Below are 26287 nucleotides of genomic sequence, written 5' to 3' on the forward strand. Positions count from 1 at the left end.
TGAAAATGGCAGAACTCTTGGTAATGGAGGAAGCTGAAAGCATTTTCTAGCTTTCCCCATGAAAATCCTTGTATGTCTTTTAAACAAAACCCAAACACTACTGTGGCTTAATAAGGTTATGAACACTGCATGAGATTCAACCTTAAAACCGTAAGAGGTATACTGTAAAATAGCAGGAAGTTTCTCTTCTGCAAAGTACGGTACAGTATGTCTATATGCTTTCACTCTTCCTTTGTCTGGACACATGGCAACCTGCTTTAAGATACTTTTTGTAACTTGTTTACAATCCTTGTGACAAATAGTCAAACTCTCCACTTCAACAACATACAGTGGTACCTCTACTGTACTTACAAATAACTGTACTTACGAATGTTTCTACTTACGAATGGAGCTCCGTCCGCCATCTTGGATGCGGTTTAGATAGGATTTTTTCTACTTACGATTTTTTTCTCCCAATGCATTCCTATGGGATTCGACTTACAAATTTCTTCTACTTACAAATGTGCGTTTGGAACGCATTAAATTCGTAAGTAGAGGTACCACTGTATAAGGGACATAAGCTGTAGAGTTGTTGCAACACCTCTGGCATTAAGTAGAGTTGCCTCTTAGCACAATTTTTTGCACCAATGCCAGCAGTCATGACGAGCAACAATTTTCTAATACTCCGTTTCATCCCAAGTCACTGCTGCTTTGAACAAAATGAAGCCTTTGTGATTGCTCAAAAAAACAACAACTATCCTCTTCAGTGATTGCAGGTCATGCTGTGATGCTGGTTTTCCTGAGTTGGAAGACAGAAATTCTGAAAAATGACATATGAATGCCGAGTAATCTCTCTCCCCGCGCCCCCATCCCAATATATTCAACTACCTGTATATTTATATTGTAAGGTTTTGTATCTTGCCTAATATCCTGCTCTTGAAATGTAAGTAAAATGAACTGTAAGCTGACTTAATGGATGCCAGTTGACTTAATGGAAGTGCAAGGTTCTCTCGAGAAGAATGATACAAATAGGCATGAAACGCCAGAACTGGTTGTGAGATGGGCTCCAAGGGTGGACTTGGGTCTTTCAAATTTCAGCGTTGCTCTGTGTGCAAGGCCAACATTCAGTGCCTCTCCGCCTCTCGTCCTCCATTCTGCTCAATTCACTATGTCACAGTTGCAGTGCCCTGCAGCACCACCTAGGCTTGTCACTCAGTGTAGCAGAACCTGAGTTGCGGAAGCAGTTGTGGAACTAAAGATTAGAAAAGGCACATATTGGCATTAAATAGAAGTTCATTGATTTTAGGAGCATTTCGTCCCATAGCTTTTAATTTTATTGTTATTTATGAAATTTGTCGGTCACTTTATCTCGTCCAGGGCAACCCAAAGTGACTTACATTCAAAGAAACAGACAATGAACCCCACATGGATACATTAAAACCAAGTGGATAAATGTGTTAAAAGCATCCCACCCAAGTTTAAATATCCTTAACAAGGAAGGAGGGAACAAAGGAAGCTGGTTTATACCAAGTCAGACCACTGATCTCTCTAACTCCGTATTGTTTACACTGACTAGCTGTGGATCCTCAGAGTTTCAGGTAAGGGACATAGCCCTCTCTACTTGGGATTGAACACCAGACCTTTTCAATGTCAAAAGTCTCAGGTTCTTTGAGCTGCATCTCTTCTCCCAGCAATGATGAAAGCCTCTGCCCCATGCCATCATCCTATAGAATGACATAATATAGAAAAAGTAAATTCCGTATTTACTGCACAATGATCTGAGAACAGTTAAAAAGTTCGAACTGCAAGAGTGTGACCCGACTTGTTTCATTAATAACACATGTGACGAAGATTATAGCATATCCAAATTGGAGAGATAAAAAGAAAAAATAAATCCCAGCATCATAAAGAACTATATTTGTATACCATGTAGTATTTTAAAAAACGGAATAGAGATGCATCAGTTATTAAAACCAGTTTTGCCATTGGCAGGAAACATTAAAAATCCCATCCCAATCAGATGCATCTGGGGGAGGGGGAGGCGTAAAAATCAAGCATGGGAAAAAGACCCTCAAACTTAAGATAACAATACTCCTCACGGAAAGATGCGTCTGATGAAATTATTTAAATGATGCACGTTTCCTTTTGATATGGAACTAGTGGGGAACAGCTGATATTAGATACGATGAGAAGTTCCCCACCCGCAACACTGGGTGGAAGGAAACATTGATTTTAATTTAGCTTGCCACAAAGTGAAAATAAGGTTTTTAAAAAGCTCCCAAACAACCCTGGCTTTACTTGAACAGGCAATGGCCAGGATCCAAAGAACTCTACAAGTAGTTCCATGTGCCTAAGGGACTCTGGTTTTGTGTTTCTCAAAAACCAGCCTTCCCTCTAGCATTTTTCAAAGCAGGCGTTTGTTCAATGTGTGCGTGTGTGTGTGTGTGTGTGTGTGTGTGTGTGTGTGAACAGTCCTACTGAGCATGCTAAACCCTAAAGTAGGTTTCACCACCATTATAACAGGGCAAAATAGATCTTTAAATAACTATAATCCGTTGCCCACATTAAAAAACAACAACACAATACTCCATCTCTTCAACGCCTCTTGCTTCACCCATATGTGATGGGTGTTGTCAGTAAGGCAAAAGGTAAAGGACCCCTGGATGGTTAAGCCCAGTCAAACATGACCATGGGGTGCGGCACTCATTTCACTTTTCAGGCCAAGGGAGCCAGCGTTTGTCCACAGTCAGCTTTCCGGGTCAGCACGGCTAAACCACTTCGGGTGCAACGGGACATGGTGATGGAAGCCAGAGTGCACGCAAGCACCATTTACCTTCCCACCACAGCAGTACCTATTTATCTACTTGCACTGGCGTGCTTTCAAACTGCTAGGTTGGCAGGAGCTGGGACCAAGCAACGGGAGCTCACCCCGTTGCGGGGATTTGAACCGCCGACCTTTTGATTGCCAAGCCCAAGAGGCTCAGAGGTTGCCAAATATTGTCAGTACTGCTTGCCAAACCCCTGTAAACCAGAAATGTCTGCACCCACATTATGCGTTGGGCAGTACCCGGAATGAACTTGCCACTCAGCTCTTTGATTCTGGGGAATGAGAGTATTTAAAAGCACACTTTGCTCTGCTCCAATATACTTACAGACTGTCTTTCTAAGGTGTATACCTGTAGTTGATGGAATGGAAGCCATCCAGACAATAAAGCTTGACATAAAGTTTCCCACCCTGAAGCACCACCAACTGAGATTTGCACATGTTTGTTCATCACTTCATGTCCCATCACCTGATAACATCTTGTTGAAAGTTTGAATTCTTTCTAGTGGTCTTCTGACCTTTATTCTATGAAGGGGTATTCACGCCAGTTCCTATATGGACAGAGAACTTTGGATAAAGAATCAGATTGATGTAAGAAGAGGAAGATGAAAGAAATTCAGATATGGGGGTATGGAACTGAGATCCTTAATATTATTGTTATCTATTAAATTTATATGCTGCCCTTCATCTAAAGATTTCAGGGCGGTTCACAAGATAAAAATACAGGATAGAAGCCCCCCAAAATAGTTAAAGCAAAAATAAAACAATAACCCCCACCCCATCATCATAGGATAATCATATGTGATGTTTGGACTAGCCTTCTGCAACCTGCTGTCCTCAATGTTTTGGACTATAATTCCCATCACCCCTGACTTTTAGCAAGGACTGATATGAATTATCATAGAGTTGTAGAGTTGGAAGGGACGGCAAGGGTCGTCTTTTGCCCAAGGTGGGGCTCGAACCATGAGATTAAGAGTCTCATGCTGTACCAACTGAGCTATCCCAAACATATGGAGGGAACCAGCCTGGGAATGGCTGGTCTAGATCCTGGCTTTTAATGGGGGGGGGGGAGCCTGCAAACCAAAAAGATTTGTAAAGATTGTGTAAAGATTCATTTTAATCAGGAATGACTAAAAATGGGAATATGTGAATTATTACTTATCATTATTTAAAAATATTTTAGGCAAGCTTTATAGATAAAAAAGCATCTCAGGGCAGTTTTTTAAAAAAAAATTAAAGTGCAAAATATTTAAATAATAAAATTAGCTAAAATAGTAGCATTTCAATTCCATGTGCAAATAAAAATACCACTGAACTTAAAACTGTTAACTGTTAGGCTTATTCTTTCTTAGCATCTCTCAAACGTCTGAAGATCTTTTCCAAATTCATCTTTCATTTTGCTTTTGGGGGGGCATTTGGTGGCAAGGCCTGATTCAACCCACCCAGCCCACCCCTCCGTTTTTCACAACACCTTTCAAGCTCCAAATGGCTAACTTTTGTAAAATGCAATTTGCTCAAGCAAGCTTATAAAGGATACCTCATCCTTCCTTTTTGTCTTCTCCATGCCTTGGTGGCCCACCAGCAAGGTTGTTCTAATCAACAGGGTTTTAAAGCAGATGGAAGCTTTGATTTGTTTGCTCCTATATGAGTTCATCTTTCTTTCCCACAGTCTGCTGCCCATATTTTTTTTCAGCCAAGGTTGCTTGGCAGCAGAAGTATTGGCGTGGTTGTTTTTTTTTTACGTTCTCCCCCCTCCCCCCCTTCTCTCTTTTTTGCCACTCCATTTGCTTGGGGCCATGTTGGCTTTCTCTGTTGTTCGAACACTCTGGGTCAAGTGTAGGCGTGTGCTTGCTTTACAAATAACATCCCCGTTGCTGCTAATGTCTGCCTCAGATGTTAAGTTGCTGGTGGCTTTGTCCGAGGGGGCAACTTCACGCTGTAATCTTGAATGCAAATCACTTTTTGTTGCTTTTGTTCCTTGAGAAAGGAGAGGCTGAAATGGAGCTCAAATAATTTATTTCAATGAATACATTAACCAGGCTTATCTATTGTGGCTGCTTGAGGACTGAAAATAATTAGCACAAAGCCACATTTCCTTCACAGGGCATGGAAAAGAGTCAGAGTCTTGCTGCAAACCCTGAATTCAGTTTCTGTAGAAAGAAAGGTTGGGGTGGGGTGGGGGGAGAGATTTAGCATATTTCAAGGGCAACTAGAATTTCTGGTGGGAACATTTTCAAGCAGAATGAAAAACATTCCCTTGTGAAATATATTGCTATTTGAATTGGGAATTTCTTGGGCTTGTTGTAACACATCCTCAGACTGTCCCATTAACACAACTTCTTTTTCTTTTAAATAGGGCGGTCAGGTATGGGCACCCTCTTTGTATCCTTGGAGATGTACAGCAAAAAGTACTTTTGTCTTTAAAAGCATGAACTCAATGAAATAATTCAAAACCATTATCCAGAAGTCGTTTTAGCAACTTTGCAGGAGTGCTGCAATAAATGATCCGAAACACCTGGGAGAGAAAGAAGTGTAGCTAATGCGTTGCAGTATATTGATAATTATTTCACATACCTGTTTTAATATCTCTTTGTTTTTCATGTGAAACATTATTAGTATTATTATTTTTAACATCTTTTGCAGTCCTGAGCTCATCCAGAGCTTTGGCCCACTTGACTTGTTGTTCAGTCGTGTCCGACTCTTCGTGACCCCATGGACCAGGCACTCCTGTCTTCCACTGCCTCCCACAGTTTGATCAGATTCATGTTGGTAGCTTCGAGAACACTGTCCAACCATCTTGTCTTCTGTCGTCCCCTTCTCCTTGTGCCCTCCATCTTTCCCAACATCAGGGTCTTTTCCAGGGAGTCTTCTCTTCTCATGAGATGGCCCACTTGACTGTCTCCCTACAAATGTTGAGTATTCATGTATATTCTTCCTGCATGATTTCCCCTTTCTTCAATTTCTTAAATCTCAGTTTACCTGTAACCTCCTTCTGCAGCCACACTGGATCCTTCCTACTCTTCTTTCTTGCTGGATTTGCCTGCATTTGCGCCTTCAAATATTTCACCATTAAGAAACGCCTATGCATCTTCAACTCCCTTCTCTTTGAGTATTTCTGACCATGGAATCTCATCCACTAATTCCTTAAGCTTGAAACCAGCCTTCTTAAAGTCCAGAGGGTATCACCTACCCTACACTCAGCTTTCCCTTGCCTCTGTATCATGAAACCCAAGAGGACATGATCACTTCCTCCCAAGCTTCCCAGTACTTCCTCTTCGTTGATCAGTTCCTTCCTCATGGTGAGGTCCAGGTCCCAAGATAGATGATCCCTTTGTTGTTTCTTCCACATTCCGGGAAATGAAATGCCAGTTAATTGTTAATTAACTGAGTTCAGTACATGAACTCAGTTTAACAGTCCATCCTCCACCCAACTATCTCTGACAAAGAGCCAGGATGTGACTCTTCCTATGGGTTTTAACAAAACAGGGTGATAACAGAGTTCTGTACTCTGATCTTCATCCCACCATCTGGCAAATAAGGTATCTGGCCTTTTATGGATTCATTTAAGCTATTTTTATTTAAATTTGAATCTTTGGTACGCTTCTGGTAGTTGCCGTAGTGCACAGTGTATATGCAGAGTTCCCCTTTGCTTTAATCTTGCTGGGTGGTTAATTTTCACGAGATCGCTTTTAGCTCTCGTATTTCGTGAAAGTAAATAGCATTTCCCTCTTTCTATTTTACGCATGACTTTATAACTTCAATCATATTCTCCTCTTTGAAAGGGACTCCCTCAAAAGCATCTAAACATAGGCTTGGTGTGCCTGCTTACAATTTTTGTCTCTTTTCAGCACCCCTTATATTTTTTTCTCTCCTTCCCCACTCCCTTTTCATATGAAAATAAACCCACCCTTGCTTGAAGCAACACAGCAGTGCTAATCAGCAAGTGTTTTTGGCAGCAAGCAGCAATGCGGACACATCTGGAAGCCCTAACAGGAAGTCATTCCTTGTCCAAGTAACTTTGCAAAGCAAGAGGCCTGGGATGCACTAACAGGGCATTTTTGTGATGGTACAGAAATGTTTGCTCTCTCAGTCAGTTGAGAGAAGTCGGGACCTTATCATAAGCAATTAGCACTCATTAAGTGTCATTTCACACTGAAACATTTTTAATTCCTCTCCTGCTGGGACTGCACCGTATCTTGAGCCAGTTAATCATAAACACATATTCCTTGTGTTTAATTATAAGCATCATGACTGCTGCCTATCCCTGGGCTCAATAAATTGAGCTCTTGTTAATCTCTGGCTGCTGATAATTGAACCAAATAAATCAGAAATGGGATATAAAGCAGCCAGAGATTTTTGCCTCTTTTGAGGAGCTTCCGTGTTGAGGAGAACAGGAATAAGACCTTGTGGACCTCCAGATGTTGTTGGACTACAACTGCCATGTGTCCAGCCAACATATTCAGAGATGATGTAAGTTGTAGTCCAAAAACGTATCAAGTTAGCCACCCTGATAGAAGCAGCAGCAAAAGAAAAAAAGAAAATGTTCAGGGCACAGGTGACACTTTTAAACTGAAAAATGGTCCACTTGACCTGTTCTCAAGAGAATAATTTCTACCCCTTATTTCTTATTTTGCTTCTATCTTGAGTGGTGTACATCTGCATAGACAGTAAAGTAAAGGTACCCCTGACCATTAGGTCCAGTCGCGGACGACTCTAGGGTTGCGGTGCTCATCTTGCTCTATAGGCCTAGGGAGCATTTGTCCACAGACAGCTTCCGGGTCATGTGGCCAGCATGACTAAGCCACTTCTGGCGAACCAGAGCAGCGCACGGAAACGCTGTTTACCTTCCCGCCAGAGCAGTACCTATTTATCTACTTGCACTTTGATGTGCTTTTGAACTGCTAGGTGGGCAGGAGCTGGGACAGAGCAACAGGAGCTCACCCTGTCGTGGGGATTCGAACCGCCAACCTTCTGATCGGCAAGCCCTAGGCCCAGTGGTTTAGACCACAGTGCCACCCGCGTCCACATAGAGAGTAGCTGCACAAGTAACACACTAAGCTGCAAACAGATTTGCATTTATTAAAAATATGTGAGTAACACTGAGCTTACAAGCATATTCGCCTCTCAGAATGAGTAGGTTTTCCCCTGGGCATGGCTCTTTGCTCTTTAGTACTCACCCCAGCTGCAAGCTTGCTGTGGCACTTTACCATTCCTTTTGAGATATTTTTCCAATTCCCACCTGATTCATGTTGTACTCAGTGTTGCTATGGCACAGTGAGCCTTATGTAATACAGTTGGGTGTGTACCTCACTGTTAACCACATAATGCAAAGTCCAGGCACCTGTTGTTGTTTTTTTTAAAAAATCCCCCATGCTCATAAAACCATATATGTCTTATAGTACAGCAATAATATAATTTTTAACATTTAATTTTACAGCACAAGCATTCAGTGCACTCAGAAGGGCTGGACACCTACCTCTCCTTTTCACAGCCATGAACTCAAGGAATTCTCTCCCACATATTACAAAGTATAAAAACTAAGGCTATTCTGTGCTGAGAGACCTCGAATTTTCCATCCACCCTTTTCGGTATTATTTTTTTCCCTCCACCCCTCTCCTTTCCCCCTCAGTTGATTTCTCTCCAGGCGCAGTAACTATGAAACAGCTCACTGCTCATTCTTCATGTGAAAAGATTGCATCCTTATACCCTAAAATGCCATATATCTGCCCGTGAGTGGCCGACTAGTCCTGGTTTCATAGTTAAGACAAACTCATGTGGTATATAGACAGATGGGCTCAACCCATAGCTTTCCTAATAAAGTGTAAGCTTTCTGAACATTTTCAAGGTAGCTTTGCATCTACAAACCAACCAGGGAAGTATAAAAGCAGCAATATGAACTATGGATCAAAAAACTGGTAAAATAACTTTCTTGGGCCAATTGCTGTAGCAGGAATATAAGTTGTCAAGCTACAAATTGCTGTTCTTTAAGTTCACCAGATGTGAGCTAACATTACTGTATACTATGCAGGCTGCTAGTAATACATGGTTTATTCCTCACATATCCATGCAACCCCAGGTGGGCTTATTGGTGGTGGAGGGAAGTAGCAGTAATGCCACAAGTTGTGACAGGTGGCTCTCAGCCACTCATTGTTAACTACCCACAGAGCCCCAGCCCAGCTGCCATCTAAATGTTGTTTGGTTGCAACCCTCATTATCCCATGCTGGTTGGGGCTGATGGAAATGTAGTCCAAAGCACCAGTGAGGCTGCTCTGGGACATAGCATTATGATGACATTGGCTGGCATTTGCAAAGTTTGTATCAATACGAGCCATGGTTATACAGGTTATAGTTTTGCTCAGGCCTTGTTCCCTCGGGGGGAAGGGATCGGTCACTGAGAGTGGGTCTATGATGCCATTCATTTTAACTCTAGGTGTAGGCAAGTCATGCAATATCTTAATCCATTTTATGAAATCAAAATTTAATTCAAGCTACCTCTCTATACTGTTTATAAATTGTGTCAAAAGGCTTTTCAGCATCTAATGATAACGTTAGAAATTGGTCTTTATTTTTGCTTAGGTCCACCACTAATCTCATATTAACTGCTGCTTGCCTTGTTTTTATAAAAACCAGTCTGGTCATTCTCAATAATGGACATTATCACTTGCTGGATTCTAATGGCTGAAGTCACTGTTAAGTTCTTTGTATCAACATTAATTAGTAATACAGGCTAATAATTTGCACACTGAGTGTGATCTTTCTCTGTTTTGAGTGCAACAGTAATATAAGCTTGGTTGAATATCATTCATAAATTACCTTTATCAAGTATCTCTTTGTACAGTTGGTGCTGATAGATCCAGTGCTTTTTTTCTGGGGGGGACGCAGGGGTACACTAACCCCTAAACATTTTATGAATCTTTGTAAAGGTAAAGGTAAAGGGACCCCTGACCATTAGGTCCAGTCGTGACCAACTCTGGGGTTGCGCGCTCATCTCGCATTATTGGCCAAGGGAGCCAGCGTATAGCTTCCAGGTCATGTGGCCAGCATGACAAAGCCACTTCTGGCAAACCAGAGCAGCGCACGGAAACGCCGTTTACCTTCCCGCTGTAGCGGTTCCTATTTATCTACTTGCATTTTGACGTGCTTTCGAACTGCTAGGTTGGCAGGAGCTGGGACCAAGCAACGGGAGCTCACCCCGTCACAGGGATTCGAACCACTGACCTTCTGATCAGCAAGCTCTAGGCTCAGTGGTTTAACCACAGCGCCACCTGGGTCCCCTATGAATCTTTGTACTTTTGTCCATTTACTGTATTTATTTTTCCTGGTTTGAACTATAAAATGATGATTTCTGGAGTCAAAATGAGAGTACCCCTAAACATTTTTTAATACATGCTTTTGTGTGTCATCTAGATATGTTAAGTTTATCTTGTTAAAGGAAACCTCTATATTGTCATAAACTACATATTTTGGTTTAGCATATAATTCCAAAGAGAACCTGAAAATTTGATCATTAATATCCTTTGAGACTTTTATAGACTTCATTTTTTCCCCACTCTAATAATTGGGATCATTGCTTTTCCTTTCTTGTTTCATGCTATATGTAACATTTCATGTTATTTGGGGTTAATTACCCCTGTTGCACTTTGCAATGGGTCCATGGTTGGCTGTATAAAAAAAACTGATTGAATATTTCATTTCCTTATGCATCAGCATATTTCTACACTGTCCTTGCAGACAGTTCAGAAATTGTTGTTTCTTTCTATGATGTTGCCAGCAAAGATAAAGCATTATTTTTCTAAATGATAGTATTTTATGTTTCTAGGTTGGTGGTGACCAAAACCAGGGAGCTATCTTTCTACGCGAGTTTACCTTAATTCGGAGAGAGAGTCTTAATGAAGATTTCCTTTCGGATTTGCTGAATACGAACCACAGAATTGAAGATACGGTAGGACCGGCCTATCTTTTAAATAATATTGTGCATGTGAAAAATGGCGTTTAGAGCGTTATTCTAAAGGGCAGGAGAGAGAACCCAGAGATATTAGGAAGAACAGGTATAAAAGGCACTAGAGCCGTGGTTGGAACTGTTGGTGGCAAACTATCCTCCCGTAGCAGTGCTCTTCTGGCTCGTTCCCGTCCCAGAACATATAAGGAAATAGAAACTTGCACTGTATGAGGGAGAAGAGGGTCAGCTGGTTGAGAAGTGGTCTACAGAGGTCAAGTATGCCAAACTGGAGGGAGATCTACTGCAGCTCTGCATGCTCTGAATTCAAGAGAAGAGAGCTGAATGTTGAGCTGGAACCAATAGGTCAGTCAATATAGGCTGAGAGCAAACCAGGAGGAGTGGCTCCCTTCCATAACTCTTTGGAGGTCTGGCTTTAAGTTGTGATTGAAAGACAAAACCAGTTCCGGAGCATAGCGTAATGAAATAACAAGACTTCATAGAAGCTGAAATTTACCTGCAACAGTTACTCTATAGTGTAGGCCAGACTTCACCATCTTGCTGTCCTATGGGTTTTGTTACATTATAAATCCCAGCATCCCTGAACAATGACTATGCTGGCTGGGTCTGATAGGGAGAGCTGGAGGACAACATCTGGAGGGCATCAGACAAGGCTGATGTATTCTTTTCGAATAGTAATTATTTCTATGGGACTTCTGTGAGCCTAGTTTTCTCTAGATTTTGCCTGCTTTGTGCTAATACACTGGATTTATTCCAATGTTTCTGGTGTCGAAATCCTATCCCTGAAATTAAACAGAAGCATATATTTTTAGATAGAAGGAAAGAAGAACAAATGCTGTCTTTGCCTAAGTCCTGCAGACCAGAACTCCTTCTGCTGATTCAGTATATCTTATCATTTGTGGACAGCAGTCCAAGCGATGGAGGTTATTGTGTATCATTTTGTGTTTGTTAAGATTGTGATGATTTTAGAATATGCACTTTTACAAGGTTCTGTGTTGTATTCAGGGAAGGCTCTCTGATTGTATGTAGTTGTTTCATCTGGGTTATATTAATTTATTTATTTTTTTAAAAAGCAGATATAAAGATAATGCTTTGTGCTGCAATTCAGCTGCACATGTGATTGTGGAGTGGATATCGTTGGTGAGAACACAGTTGACTGGAACATTAGAGAGATGAGGATTGCTAAAATAAATCTTGCTTAGGTCAAAGAACATACTTAACAAAGAGGATGGATGCATTAAGAGGATGGATGCAATAAACAATCCCCTGGTAATCCATCTGCTTTTCAGCAAACCATCTCTAGGATTCTCACAATCCCACCCAAAGAGTTCACACATCAGGCAAAATCAACACTTTGTTTTTACCGTGTATAAATCTGTTGGTGAGACTCAGAGTAGAATCAAGCAATGCTTTACCGCCAAGACAAAAAGATTCTTTGTGAAGGTGATGCGATTAACCCTCACTGTGATTAATGATGTGTGGCTTGAATCACTGTGCATCGAATGCGATGCTCCATAGACCAGCAGGCAACCTTTTGTTAGTTTTGTGTCTGTTTTGCTGGCTTGGCCTGCGGTTGTATTGAAATACATTGGTCTTGTGCCGGACTACAAGTATTTGTACACGGTTAACAAGCGATAGTACTGTGTTAATTATACAGAAAGTTCCAACCAGAAACTATTTCTTCTCAGTAAGTTCATTCTATCACTCAATATAACATAAGCAAAAAAATATATATGTTTTTTTAAAAAACAACAACCCTGATAGCCATGCTACATCTTCATTTTTCATTGAGAAATTATATATCTTTTTGGTTGACAGATGCCAGAAAAGCTAATCAGTTGAATGTGAATGAACAGAATATGAACAGAATATTTTAAAACTCTGTGGTCCAAAGGAAAGCAGAGCAATATGTTTGGCACCAGCTTGGCTGCAGGAGTTGAAGAAAAGAGGTGTTCAAGGTGCTATCCAACCGTCTTAGGGACCCTACTCTGCATTTGTGGCGGGCAGTGATGGCCAAACTTGGCCCTCCAGCTGTTTTGGGACTACAACTCCCATCATCCCTAGCTAACAGGACCAATGGTCAGGGATGATCGGAATTGTAGTCCCAAAACAGCTGGAGGGCCAAGTTTGGCCATCACTGGTATATAGAGTTTACTACTTAGTCTTCTCTTCTCCTGAGGAAGAGGTTTAGGATCAGAGTTTTCATTTTCCTATATGGGCTAAATTACCAGGTTGATGAGTTCCATCTGCCCCTCAATTCCCTTTACAGCACGTGCAGAAACTGCCTTGTTGACCTTTGGGCCCACCATTGATCTCATCTGATCAATCAAACTGGAGCCTGTCACCTATTTTAGCTGGCCAGCCAAAGCCATTCCTACGATGTCACCACTTTCGCATGCCCACAGCTTCTAGGAGCCGCAGAGGAGTGCTGAGGGCAGAGTCAGGACCAAAGGTACTACCCCTCCTCTACCACCCAATACACTATAATAGTAGTATCTAAATAAATAGAGGTTGCTGATTCTATCACTCAAGGGTATCTCCTGGTTCATACCTCCACCCTTTTGTTATTGAAGACTGGCATAAAAATCTCTGGGAACTTTATCAGCTCAGAACACAGAAGTAGGAGAGATCCTCTCACTTTAAGTGGAGAACTAGAATTTTGGGCAGTTGCCTGGCCTAGATCCTTCATGGTTTTCATAGGCAGGAGGTTTTGGGGAAATTTTTCTCCTAGAATACTCTTCCCTACATTCTGAATCTGATACTTTATTGGAAGGTTTAGCACTGTGTATTCATATTACCTCACAGGTTCCCAGTGTGTGGTCCATGTTTGCCTCTAGACAGTTCCATCCTTATTTCAGGCATCATGATATATTGGTAAATCACAGTGTTTAGCTGCTGATATATTGCGATGTTGAGAACCATATCAATGGCCTAGCCCTGTTAATGGGCTATATCGGCGGTTTGCGGGCTTCATTCAGATTGCCTGCAGCAGTGACTTTAGTATCTAGCACAGCACATTAAATTGGTGAACAACAGATAGAAAAAGGGTCTGCCTAGATACTCTGCTGTTATCTTTTTGTCTAGGGTGGTGGTGGTGGAATTTGGGAACCATGGTCTGAGATTATAGCACAGCAGCATAAGGCTAAAAGGCCAGACTTTATGGCTTCATGACAAGAGTATTGTTACATTGTTATCTGCAGGATAATAATAATAATAATAATAATAATAATAATAATAATAATAATTTATTATTTATACCCCGTCCATCTGGCCGGGTTCCCCCAGCCACTCTGGGGGGCTTCCAACAAAACATTAAAATACAGAAATCCATCAAACATTAAAAGCTTCCCTAAACAGGACTGCCTTAAGATGCCTTCTAAAGGTCTGGTAGTTGTTGTTCTCTTTGACCTCTGGTGGGAGGGCATTCCACAGGGTGGGTGCCACTACCGAGAAGGCCCTCTGCCTGGTTCCCTGTAACTTGGCTTCTCGTAGCAAGGGAACCGCCAGAAGGCCCTTGGCGCTGGACCTCAGTGTCTGGGCAGAACGATGGGGGAGGAGACGCTCCTTCAGGTATACAGGACCGAGGCCGTTTAGAAGAGTTTGGATTTGATATCCCGCTTCATCACTACCCGAAGGAGTCTCAAAGCGGCTAACATTCTCCTTTCCCCTCCTCCCCCACAACAGACACCCTGTGAGGTGGGTGGGGCTGAGAGACTTCAGAGAAGTGTGACTAGCCCAAGGTCACCCAGCAGCTGCATGTGGAGGAGCAGAGACGCGAACCCGGCTTCCCAGATTACGAGTCTACCGCTCTTAACCACTACACCACACTGGCTCTCTTTAGGGCTTTAAAGGTCAGCACCAACACTTTGAATTGTGCTCGGAAACGTACTGGCCAAACAAGAGAAGAGGTGCCTTTGCTAACTTTCCCAAACAGCTCACTCTCCCAGCCTCATCCCTCATTGCGGAGTATTATGGATTCAACAGCAAGACCTGAGACGGAACTGATCGAAGACCCAACAGGCCACATAAATCAAGTAGTCCAAAAGACCAGCAGCAGACCACAGAGAGACCAAACGTCTGACGAGATAGCTGGATCGCATTTGGTGGCCCACCAAACCTCTCTGGAAAAGGGGACCTCCCCTGCCCAAGGTCCTACTCCTAGAGGTATGAGTGGCCAAGTTCAACAGTCAGATAACTTTGCAAATCCTCCCATTCAGCTTTTGCGAGGGATTTTTCATCAGAGGAAAATAACTGATTTTTTTAGCGGCTCCCCTCTTCCCGTATTAAAGTTGAACCAACCTTCTGAATGACAGTTACTCAGAAGAGAGAGGAATCCCCAGCCTTCAATATTAAGTTGGAACATTGCTGGATGGAAAAGTAAAATATTAGATCCAGAATTCCAAAAATATAGTAATTCCTTTCTTATCATATTATTACAAGAAACCTGGGTGGAGGAGGAAATTGAGATAAATGGCTTTGAGTCTATATGTCTGCCTGCTAGCCCGTCAGTGAGTGGTGGCCGCCCTAAAGGTGGCCTTACAATCGGTATCTCTCTTAAACTTCGGGCTAAACTTTCACTAGTGCATGCATTACCGCCTTATGCTATTACCGGACTGATCTCTGGTGAAAACTTCTCCTTATTGGTTACAAATGTGTATTTCCCCCCCGGGAGGGTTAGCAGCTGATCTGACTTCTAGATGGGAATCCCTAGAGGATTTTTTACTTTCCTGCTATCTTAAGTTTCCAAATGTCCCTTCCCTTATTGGAGGCGATTTTAACGCTCGGATAGCTTCAAATCGGGAGGCTCTTATAAAGTCTAAATGGTGGGTCGACCCCGGCACTCAAACATACGATCCAGTATATATCCCCACTAGAATATCAAAGGATATAAAAGTCAATAAGGCGGGAGTGATGCTTTATCAGATGACTTTACGCCTAAATTTAATTATATTAAATGGTAGATGTCCTCCAGATATTCCAGGAGAATTTACCCATCTAGGGTTAAAATCAAACAGTGTCCTTGACTATGTATTGGTCTCCCAGGATCTATTTTTGAATGTCACCTCTTTTAAAATTGACAATGCTCAATTTAGTGACCATCTTCCCCTGTCAACCAAGTTATGTGTTGACTGGCAGTTGCTCGACCGTTCCCACCCAATCCCGGTGATTGAGGAGTCGACTACTAAAATAAAGGGGATTAAATGGTCCCCTGCCCTTGCCCATAGATATAGGGATTTTATCCGAGAAAAGTTTCCTGGCGACCAGCCGGACGTAGGAATAGTCCCGCATGATCCAATTAAGTGTATGAGGGTTTTTTCTTGCCTGATAGTAGTTTTAACTCGCCTTTTTACTTCTCCAGCCTATGGAGTTAAAAACCATTATTTTAAATTTGGCGCCCCTTGGTTCAACTCCTCTTGCAAACAAGCCAGACTCCATCTACATACGATATATAATGACTATAAACTCTCCGGTGCTCCTGCCTTACCTCCATCTTATCCCCTGGCTAAAAAAGCATACAAACAGGCCCAGAAATTGGCCAAAAGGGAATGGCAACTAAATCGTTGGCAGACTATAATCACTGCCTCAAAATCTCATAACTCCCGGAAATTTTGGTCTTTAATAAAGGGAAGAACGAGGAATTATCCCCTAACGGTGATCCCGGCCCCTACGTGGGAGCAGTTCCTGAGAAAATATTTCTCAGTGGCAGAAGCTCCGACCACTCACTGGAGACCTTCCTCTAATCCCCTTCCTGTCTGGCCCAACACCGACCCTGCTGAAATCTTAGAATTGATAGCTGAGCTGAAAACTGGTAAGGCTCCCGGGTCGGATTTGGTCCCGGTTGAGGCTATAAAGCTACACTCTGCATGGTGGGCAGGGATTTTAGCTAAAACCTTCGACGCCATAAATGCCACGGGCTCAATACCAGAAACATGGAAGGAGGCCATTATAATTCCTATCTATAAAAAAGCCCCCCCCCCCCGGTGACCCAGGGAACTACCGGAATATTAGTCTGCTATCATCCATTGGGAAAATATATGCCCGTTTTTTGCTCGCAAGGTTGATGAAGTGGTCGGTTGAGGCTGACCTGATTAAGCACGAGCAAGCTGGATTTAGATTAAACCGTTCCACAACAGATCAGGCAATTATTCTTTATCACTTAGCCCGGAAATACTCGTCATCTCGATGGGGCCAACTTTGCGCAGCTTTCATAGATTTGAAAGCTGCGTTTGATAGTATCCCGAGGAAATTACTATGGGATAAACTTGCCCGTTGGGGTATAGATAGAAGACTTCTGTGGCTTATCTCCCAACTTCATGCTGGGTCTGTGGTCAGGGTGAGATTAACCCCTGCTGGCGACCTAACAAACCCAGTGCCAGTAAATAAGGGAGTACGCCAGGGCTGTATCTTAGCGCCACTTCTTTTTAACTTATTTATCAGTGATATGAGGAACCCATTAGCCGACTCACAAAAATTTATCCATGCCCCTCGAATAGCTGATTATCGTTGTCCATTACTTCTCTATGCAGATGATGCAGTGCTACTCTCTTACTCCAGAGTGGGTTTAAGGAGGGCACTAAAGTTTTTTTGCAACTTATTGCTCTCTTAATCATCTGTCTATCAACCACACCAAGTCCAAAGTACTGATATTTTCAAGGAGTCGTAAACTTTATTCATGGAAACTGGAGGGTACGAAAATCGAACAAGTACATAAATTTAAATATTTAGGAATTTATTTTCAGTATAATTTAGGGTGGAAAGCGCATGTTGAATACCTTCAAAACAAGACAAAAGCCCTATCGCACTCCCTCCTCCGTTTTTTCTTTTCTGAGGGGGCCCTATTCATCCCTGCGGCCTTGAAAGTGTATAGCATTAAAGTGTTGGCTACAATGGCCTATGCTGCCCCTTTATGGGCTGCTTTTGCAAATCTCTCACCTTTAGAGTCGCTTCAAAGCCAATTCTTACGTCGACTCTTAAAATTACCAACATGCGTAAGTAATGCTGCTATTCGTTTAGAAATGAAGATCCCTTCAGTTGAGTTAGTCTTATGGAGGCGAGTTTTGATTTACTGGATATCCCTATGGCATAAACTCCCGAACCACTATCTTATTCAATGCATGTGGCGGGATGACTTCACAAATTTGTGGACCGGAAAAATCCATGCCAAATTGTTGTCCTATGAGATCTCTCCCTCTGAATTGCTCAAACTGGATTTAAATGCAGCAAAAAGGTGTATAAACCAAAGGTTGGATGATGTGGAGCTATACCAAAATTGTCTAGCTGGCGGGGGAGTCTGCTCACCATTAAATATCAGCATAACCCCTATTTACCGTACTCCATCCTACTTAACAACGCTTACGGCCGCGTCTCATCGATATGCCTTCCTTAAAGCTAGGTTTAATGTTTTTCCAACTAACGTGCTGAGACATAGATTTACTAAGGGCCAAGTCTCTTCAATGTGTGCTTGCGAAATGAAATCAACTGAATCTTTACACCATGTTATGTTTATCTGCCCTATGTACAGTTCGGCTCGTGCTAGTATATTAAACTCCATAATCCAGCCTATGGCTGACAATCCAGTTGACCTTCAGCTAGCCTGGGTTCTTCAAGATGTGGACCCTTATATCACTCTACAGGTTGCTAAATTCCTAACAGCCGTCCTCTCGTACAAGAGACGGAATGGAATGTTAGCTGATTATTGATAGTTATAAGTATTTTTTTTAATGACATCAGATATTGATTTTAGTTAGGCGCCTAAATTTTTAATCTTAATCTTAAACCTTCAAGATATGTTTTTTGAATTGTTAATATTTGTCCTTGTGAGCTGTGAATTGTGTTATATTATCTGTGGTTTGTACGAGTCTGCGGTTTTTATTTGATTTGTTTTGTTGTGTTGTGTTTTATGATGGGCGTACAGCCGAATAAACATATTTGCATTTGCATTTGTACTGGGAGCCAATGTAGGTCTTTCAGGACCGGTGTTATGCGGTCTCGGCGGCCACTCCCAGTCACCAGTCTAGCTGCCGCATTCTGGATTAGTTGTAGTTCACCTTCAAAGGTCACATTCAAAGGTAGCCCCACGTAGAGCGCATTGCAGTAGTCCAAGCGAGAGATAACTAGAGCATGCACCACTCTGGCGAGACAGTCCACGGGCAGGTAGGGTCTCAGCCTGCGTACCAGATGGAGCTGATAAACAGCTGCCCTGGACACAGAATTGACCTGCGCCTCCATGGACAGCTGTGAGTCCAAATTGACCCCCAGGCTGCGCACCTGGTCCTTCAGGGGCACAGTTACCCCATTCAGGACCATTATTCAAAATAATTAAAAAGCTAGCTGTGATTTTCTCCCAGAGAACCAGTTACAAAAACTTAGTCGTTGTTGCTAGATATCAGTCTAATGTAGATTCATCACCACATCTGACAACCCAAGCAGTATTGGGGCGGCCTGGGAATCAAGTCCCCAAATTCTGTTTCTTTGGATGGATCTGTGAGTTATGATCCTGTAGCCCCCTAGGCCCCCATTATGCAAACACTGCACAAACATGATACAAAAATAGCAGTACAGCGCTTCCAGCTTTAACCTCAGAAATGTGATTCTGCCCCTGCTCCCAAATCTTTATCCTATTCCATCTTATGCTAAACTAATAACTAAAAATGAACCAGAGAATGCAGTCAGGGAATGGATCCCATGTTTCCTCCAGGGTATCCCTATTTACCCTCACATACCCTCAGTTTTGAACATTCACTAGAAACATAGAATTAAAAAATAATTTTAAAAAGCAACAGTTATATGTAAAATAACAATGTATAGGCTCTCAAGGATTCAATGTTTCCTTAGTGGTTTTCAAAATGGACTTTTAGGAACACTACATGCTTTTTTTAATTGGTTCGTTTATTTTTTAAACTTATGATTGGACACCAGGTTGTTAGATGTTAGATGTTAGCAGAAGCATATTTAACCCTCTGCTGACAGGTTGGGTCAAGCACAAGGCCAGTGCAATGGAAAACGAATGTCTCAGGAAAGGCATGATGTTTTCATCTTCTTGCAAGTGATCTGCCAAATATTTTATTTGTATGCCCTTCTTGACCCAAACACTGGATTCGTAAAAGCAGTTTCTCTGCCTGTGTAGGTTTAAAGATCTTGTTTGTACTAACAGAAGAAGTAATCAATGCATTTATTTATTTACAAAATGATATGTATAATAAACATATACTGTTCTTGTTTTGATACCATTGATAATGACCGAAACAGCAGTGGTAGGGTACTTGTCCATTTGGTATTTTCGTTTTAGATTTTGAATTCTGTGTGTAATATATGTGTGCCTAACATATAATGAACTAGGTATTTTGAATAGCGTGTATAAATGAATTGCATTAGTTTTACAAATTTTTAGTATACATTTTCCCCTGCCCTTGTTCCTTTTAGTGTATACTGATGACCACATGCCACTAGTTTATTAAGATCATTTATTTATAAAAAAAAGTTTTATATACTGCCATATCATAAAACATCAGGGAGTTGTAAAACAACAAAACATAAAACACTTAAAACAGTTTGGCTTACCTATCATATCATGGTTATTTTCTCCATGTACGGATAGAATAACCACTGTAATTTTAGCTGGAAATTGCAGGAGTGTGGAAGCAACGATGGCTGTGTTCCAGATTTGTTTCCCAATAGGAGTCATCTCCCTTATTTTAATCTTTTTTAAACAAGCTTAGCTCGTTTTAGCCGCACTGCACTGAAATACAATATTTACATTTCTCTAAGTGGTCCCACAGTTCAAAGAAGAATTCCTGCTGCTGTTGCTGGAAACCTCAAGTGCTCATTATAAACAAAACTCTGAACTGAGGAAAGCAACAGTTGTTTGCAGGTAAAAAGACAAGGTCTGTTACTTGGTCTTGAAGGAGACAGAGTATATATTTTGCAAGAAAAGAAGGGCCAGGGAACCTGGGAAAGAGTTCCAAGGTAAGTGCTACAGCAGGAACCACCTAGCTTAGACTGAGCCTCCATAGGAGATGGAGACTCCTCTTCCTGGCTCTCAAAAAGACCCTGGTCTGGGCAGGATGTCACATGGGCGTCCTCTTCCTCCCAATTATTATTATGTAAACAATAGCCTTGAGGAGCTAGCTGTTAGCAGCTTGGGTGAATTACATTGGAATAATCACTGCTTCTGGAGTTCGAAGGGCTTATTCATGCAGGAACTTCTTACAGGATTGGTGGAGAAAGGAGAGAAATAGCGCACACATTGTTTGGAGAAAACAGCAAAGAAAAAAATAGCTCAGCTTTTAGGCATGGAGTTAACTTAGAGAACTACAAACAAAAGCAGGCTAGATTGCTATACAAACAGTGCCTTTTGGCAGCACATGCATTGACCAGGATATTTAGAGAAGAAAATGTATTTGCTTTCCTCAAACAGTAGCTAGGTAGTCTACTGGCAACCCTGATGTTCCTGCTTGACTTGTCATAACCTCATTCCCTCTGGTCCATAAGCCCTTGGGTAACTTGAGTGAATCTGGCATCCATTTTGGAGTTTTTAGTGCTGCAGCTGGAATGGTGGGGGGTGGTGCATTTCTGCAAGAATGGTGTGTTTCTTCGGTTTGGTGGCTGTGCTGGAGTTTGTTGGCAGGTCTTGCTTCTCCTGCTTATTTGAGGAAATCTCACGTTCAGGGGTCTGAGCATGGCTGGAGTAAGGGAGCTTTACAGTTTTAGTTTACTATGGATAATGAAAAATGGGGTAGAATTCTAGCACACATATTTGCACAGTATCAAACAGATTCCCACTCATTAGGTCAATCAAAAGGTACATAGTCAGAAGCATTTCAGACCACATTTATGTTACCATTGTTATTTCTCTGTATAAGCATGGACTTGCGTATATACAGAGCCAAACTTCTAGGAAAACATCCTAGATATTTTATTTGGGGGGAGGGGGGGTCTAAATGAAAATAGTAGGAAGTAACCAAAGAAGGATGGTATACAGCCAAGTTACCTATGTGTGGGCCCTAGGGCAGTATCTGAGCAAAAAATGAAGCAGCCCATTATTTTGTCAGTTACCGCTTACAAGTTCTATGATGAGAAAAGCCACCTAAAGTGTATAGGAGAAAGCAAGGAAAAGTGAATGGGAAATGGAGAGGAAGTTCATTAGTGTTCTCCTTATTTGTCTAAGTCCTCTGGCAAAGAGAACCAGGTTGTAGCTACATGTCTATAAAGTTGGGGTCTACTCAAGGTAAGGAAGCTCATTGAGAAAACAAGGATTAGGTCCAAGTGCCATTGATAGTACCATTCAGAGAAGAAAGATCCTCTAGCTTTCTTAATTCCTGGAATGGCTAAGAGAAACATGCTTTTGCATGTGGAACAAAAAATAATGTCCTGCCAGCATTACCTCTCTGACTACTGTGTTTCTCTGAAAATAAGACACCTTCTTATATTTATTTTTCCTTTAAAAACAACAACCCCACAGTGGCTTATTTTCAGGGAATGTCTTATTTTTTATTACGCATCCAGCCTCGCCTCTTCCTTGGGGCCCTCCAGAACTGCGCCTATCACTATGTCTTATTTTCTGGGTATGGCTTATATTGCGCAAATGCTTAGAAATCCTGCTCTGGCTTATTTTATGGGTGTGTCTTATTTTAGGAGAAACAGGGTATGCCTGCTCTAGCATTTTCTGATATCTTATGTCAGGCATAGGCAAACTCGGCCCTCCAGGTGTTTTGAGACTACAATTCCCATCATCCTTGACCACTGGTCATGTTAGCTAGGGATGATGGGAGTTGTAGCCCCAAAACATTTTGAGGGCTGAGTTTGTTTATGCCTGTCTTAGGTCTTAGGTCAATCAAAAGGTACTGTGAGGGATAAGAGGTACCGGCAACCCCCTCCCATCCTGAATACCAGCTCCTCCCGATGGAACCGGTGGCCTTCCCAATGCCCAGAGTGGACGATCTGCTGACAGCGGCGCGCAGGGGCAAGATCTTCACCAAGCTCGATCTGCGGGGGGCGTACAACTTGATCAGGATCCGGGAAGGCGATGAGTGGAAGACCACGATATTCACACCTCTGGGCTCTTTTAAATATCGGGTGATGCCCTTCGGTTTGCAAGGGGGCTCAGCATGCTTCCAGGCCTTCATGCACCACGTCCTGGGCTCCCTCCTCTTCAAGAACTGTTTGGTCTTTCTAGATGACATCCTTATCTACTCCGATGACCCCGTGCAGCATGTGAAGGATGTCAGGGAGGTCTTGCAGCGCCTGAAGCAGCACCACCTGTATGTGAAGCTGGAGAAGTGCAGGTTCCACACCAAGGAGGTGGACTTCCTGGGCTACAAGCTTTCAGACAAGGGGCTAGCGATGGACAAGGACAAGGTGCAGGCCATCCTGGACTGGCACAGCCCCAGGACTCGCAAGGATGCCCAAAGCCTACTAGGCTTCGCCAACTTCTACAGGAAGTTCATCAAGAATTTCTCTCGTGTCACGGCTCCCATCACTGACTGCCTGAGAGGCAAGCAGAGGTTCAGGTGGACACAGGAGGCGCAAGCAGCGTTCGAAAGCCTCAAGAGAGTGTTCGCCTCAGACCAAAACTTGTTCCACGTGGTGCAGGACGCGCCCCTACGCGTCAAGACCGACGCGTCGGACCGGGCGGTGGGCGCGGTCTTACTGCAACTGGATGCCAACAGAGAGTGGAGACCCTGCGCCTTTTTCTCCAGGAAGCTGACCCAGCCCGAGCGCAACTACACGGTCTTTGACAAGGAACTTTTGGCGATCCACGCTGCGTTTAAACACTGGAGACACTTCCTGGTGGGCGCCAAACACCCCATTCAGGTGTGCACGGACCACAAGAACCTGGAGTTCTGGAGAACAGCCAGGGTGCTCAACCAGAGGCAGATACGGTGGGCAGAGTTCTTCTCGCACTTCAACTTCTCCATCCACTACATACCGGGGGAGCAGAACGTCAGGGCGGATGCCCTCTCCCGCAAGCCGGAGTACATGGAGGAGGAGTTGCCACCAGCACCCCGGCACATTTTTCCCCCGTCGGCATGGTCCTGCGGAGCGGCAGTGGTGAGCGAGGCAGAACTCACAGCACTCACGGCAGCAGATGAGTTCGCCACACGCATCTTCAGAGATCTGCGAGGGGGGAGGGAGCAAGCCAAGGACTTTGCAGAACGGAGGGGGTTGCTTTTTTACAGGGGAGCACTGTACCTGCCCACCGCCCAGCTCAGAGGTAAGGTCCTCAAACAGATGCACGACAACCCAACGGCAGGTCATTTTGGTAGGGACAAGACAACACACTTAGTCATGAGACACTTCTGGTGGCCAGGGGTGCGGGAGGATGTTCGGGACTATGTCAGAGGGTGTGACACCTGCCAGCGAGCTAAGGTAGTCAGGGCAGCACCAGCAGGGTTGCTGGAGCCATTGGACACACCGCACAGGCCATGGGAAGTAGTGTCCATGGACTTCATCACCGACCTGCCTTCTTCCAGGGGCAAAACCGCAGTGTTGGTGGTGGTGGACCTCATGTCCAAAATGTGCCATTTTATCCCATGTGCCAGGGCGGTCTCGGTCTTCCTGGTCTTGGGAAGCGAGGTTTGAGGAGGAGGAGGAAGGGGGCTGGGTCTATAGGGTACCCAGGGGCCCAGAACCAGCAGAGGGGTGGGAACAGGTCTTCTCGCCCACGGACTCAGACGCCATGGAATTCTTGGGGTTCCCATCATCGCAGGAAGCGGCGGCGTCTGAGCCTGACTGGGAACAGCTTTTCGCCCCCACCAGTTCGGATGCCACGGACTTCATAGGCTTTCCGTCGTCCCCAGAACTCTCGGAACCCTCGAAGGAGGGGGGAGGGGGGCCTGGGGGGGTGGATGTGAGGGATAAGAGGTACCGGCAGCCCCCTCCCATCCTGAATACCAGCTCCTCCCCCAGTGGGGAGGGGGAGACTTCGAGTGGCGATTCAGGAAGTGGGAACAGGAGCTCGAGTACCTTAGCGGAGCACAGGCACCACCGGGGAAAGGAACAGGGAAGCAGGGAGACGGTGGGAAGGAGGCCGATCCCAGCTACTCCGGAATTGCGTAAGAAGCGCCGGGGGAGGAGATTCAGTATGCCAAGATTACTTTGCTGGGGGAAAACACGTGAACCGCCATTCGGAGGTTCTGCGGAAGACTGACAACATGTACCACTCTCTGTAAATAGCACTGTTTTCAGCACTGTAAATACACAGCACCAATAAAAGGATAAAATGCAGAGCTGTGTGGAGTCGTTACTCTGAAGTAGCCCACCCAGGCCACTGTGACAGGTACATAGTCAGAAACGTATGGTTTCTAGGCCCAGAGACGGTGCTTATACCACTGAATTCTCTGAGACTCGGCTTCTTTCTTATTTTCCATGCCAACCCTTTTGCTCACCTTTCTCTCCACCTCAACATGACATGTGTCTCATTCTCATTTAGAGCTCTTTTGGCCAAAGCAAATGAGGAAGGGTGGACTTCTTCACCAGTAAAGGAAAAGGCTAGGAAATGTATTCGTTGCATCCTCTTGGTGCCTGGGAGCACAGCCTCCGGAGAAGATGTTCTGCTGACCTTGCCATCAGATTTAAGCACAGGACCCTGCTTCTTTAAAACTCCCATTCTTTAAAACAGCCCATGAACCAAAATCAAACACTTAGGAGAAAGAAGATTCAAAGATGTCCCTGGACCAGAATCCCAACATTTCACAATGATGTTTAAGCTGCTAGCTTTTAAAACTGGTCGTGCTCAATATTTTCACAGAGATTCAGATGTATTGAAAATAATGGCCCATGGAGAGTTTGGGATGGTTTCTTATTAGCAAAGAGCACTCACTACTGGAAGAGATGTGCCATTGCATTTAATTAGATGAGCTTGTGCAGATATTAAAAGCATATGCTACTAGAGTCGATGTTATAATGATTTTATGCAACACATCCTTCTCTTCGTTCCATAAAAATGAAGTCTCTGTGGTGTATGTGACAGAAATGGAAAAATGGCAAAGGACGCAATCCCTGTTCTTCCATGCAAATTCATTTGTTGGAATGAATAGAAGGAGTATATTTGTTCTGTCACTATGCAACAGGATGTTCTCCTGTACACATCCTGCACCTGCTTAAACCTATACAGTGGTACCTTGGTTCTCAAATGCCTTGGTACTCAAACAACTTAGAACCCCAAACACTACAAACCCGGAAGTAAGTGTTCTGGTTTGCGAACTTTTTTTCAGAAGCCGAACGTGCTCCGTTTTGAGTGTTACGTTTCCAATTTGAGTGCCACACTTCCGTTTTGAGTGTTACGCTGAGGTCTGTCTGCTTTTGCTATTTATTTTGCGTTTTCGTTTTTGCGACTTTTCTGTTTTGTTTTTGTGACTGTGTGGAACCCAGTTCAGCTACTGATTGATTGATTGTGTGACTGCAGTATATCGTTTATTGCTTTCATTTTATGGATCAGTGGTCTCGTTAGATAGTAAAATTCATGTTAAATTGCTGTTTCAGGGGTCGTTTTTAAAAGTCTGGAACGGATTAATCCATTTTGCATT

At 43.3% G+C, this 26287-nt stretch overlaps 1 protein-coding gene across 2 annotated transcripts in view; it reads left to right on the forward strand.

The window, feature by feature from the left end:
• ADAMTSL1 (ADAMTS like 1) overlaps positions 1 to 26287 on the forward strand; it is a 460511-nt gene that overhangs the window by 54913 nt on the left and 379311 nt on the right. For both annotated transcript variants that reach the window (XM_088659038.1, XM_088659040.1), the window contains exon 2: positions 10623 to 10745. In XM_088659038.1, the coding sequence (XP_088515164.1) occupies positions 10623 to 10745 (123 nt within the window). The remainder of the gene's footprint in view (positions 1 to 10622; positions 10746 to 26287) is intronic.

This window comes from Zootoca vivipara, chromosome 15 (assembly GCF_965207765.1).
Source record: "Zootoca vivipara chromosome 15, rZooViv2.hap1.1, whole genome shotgun sequence".
Classification (NCBI taxonomy): domain Eukaryota; kingdom Metazoa; phylum Chordata; class Lepidosauria; order Squamata; family Lacertidae; genus Zootoca; species Zootoca vivipara.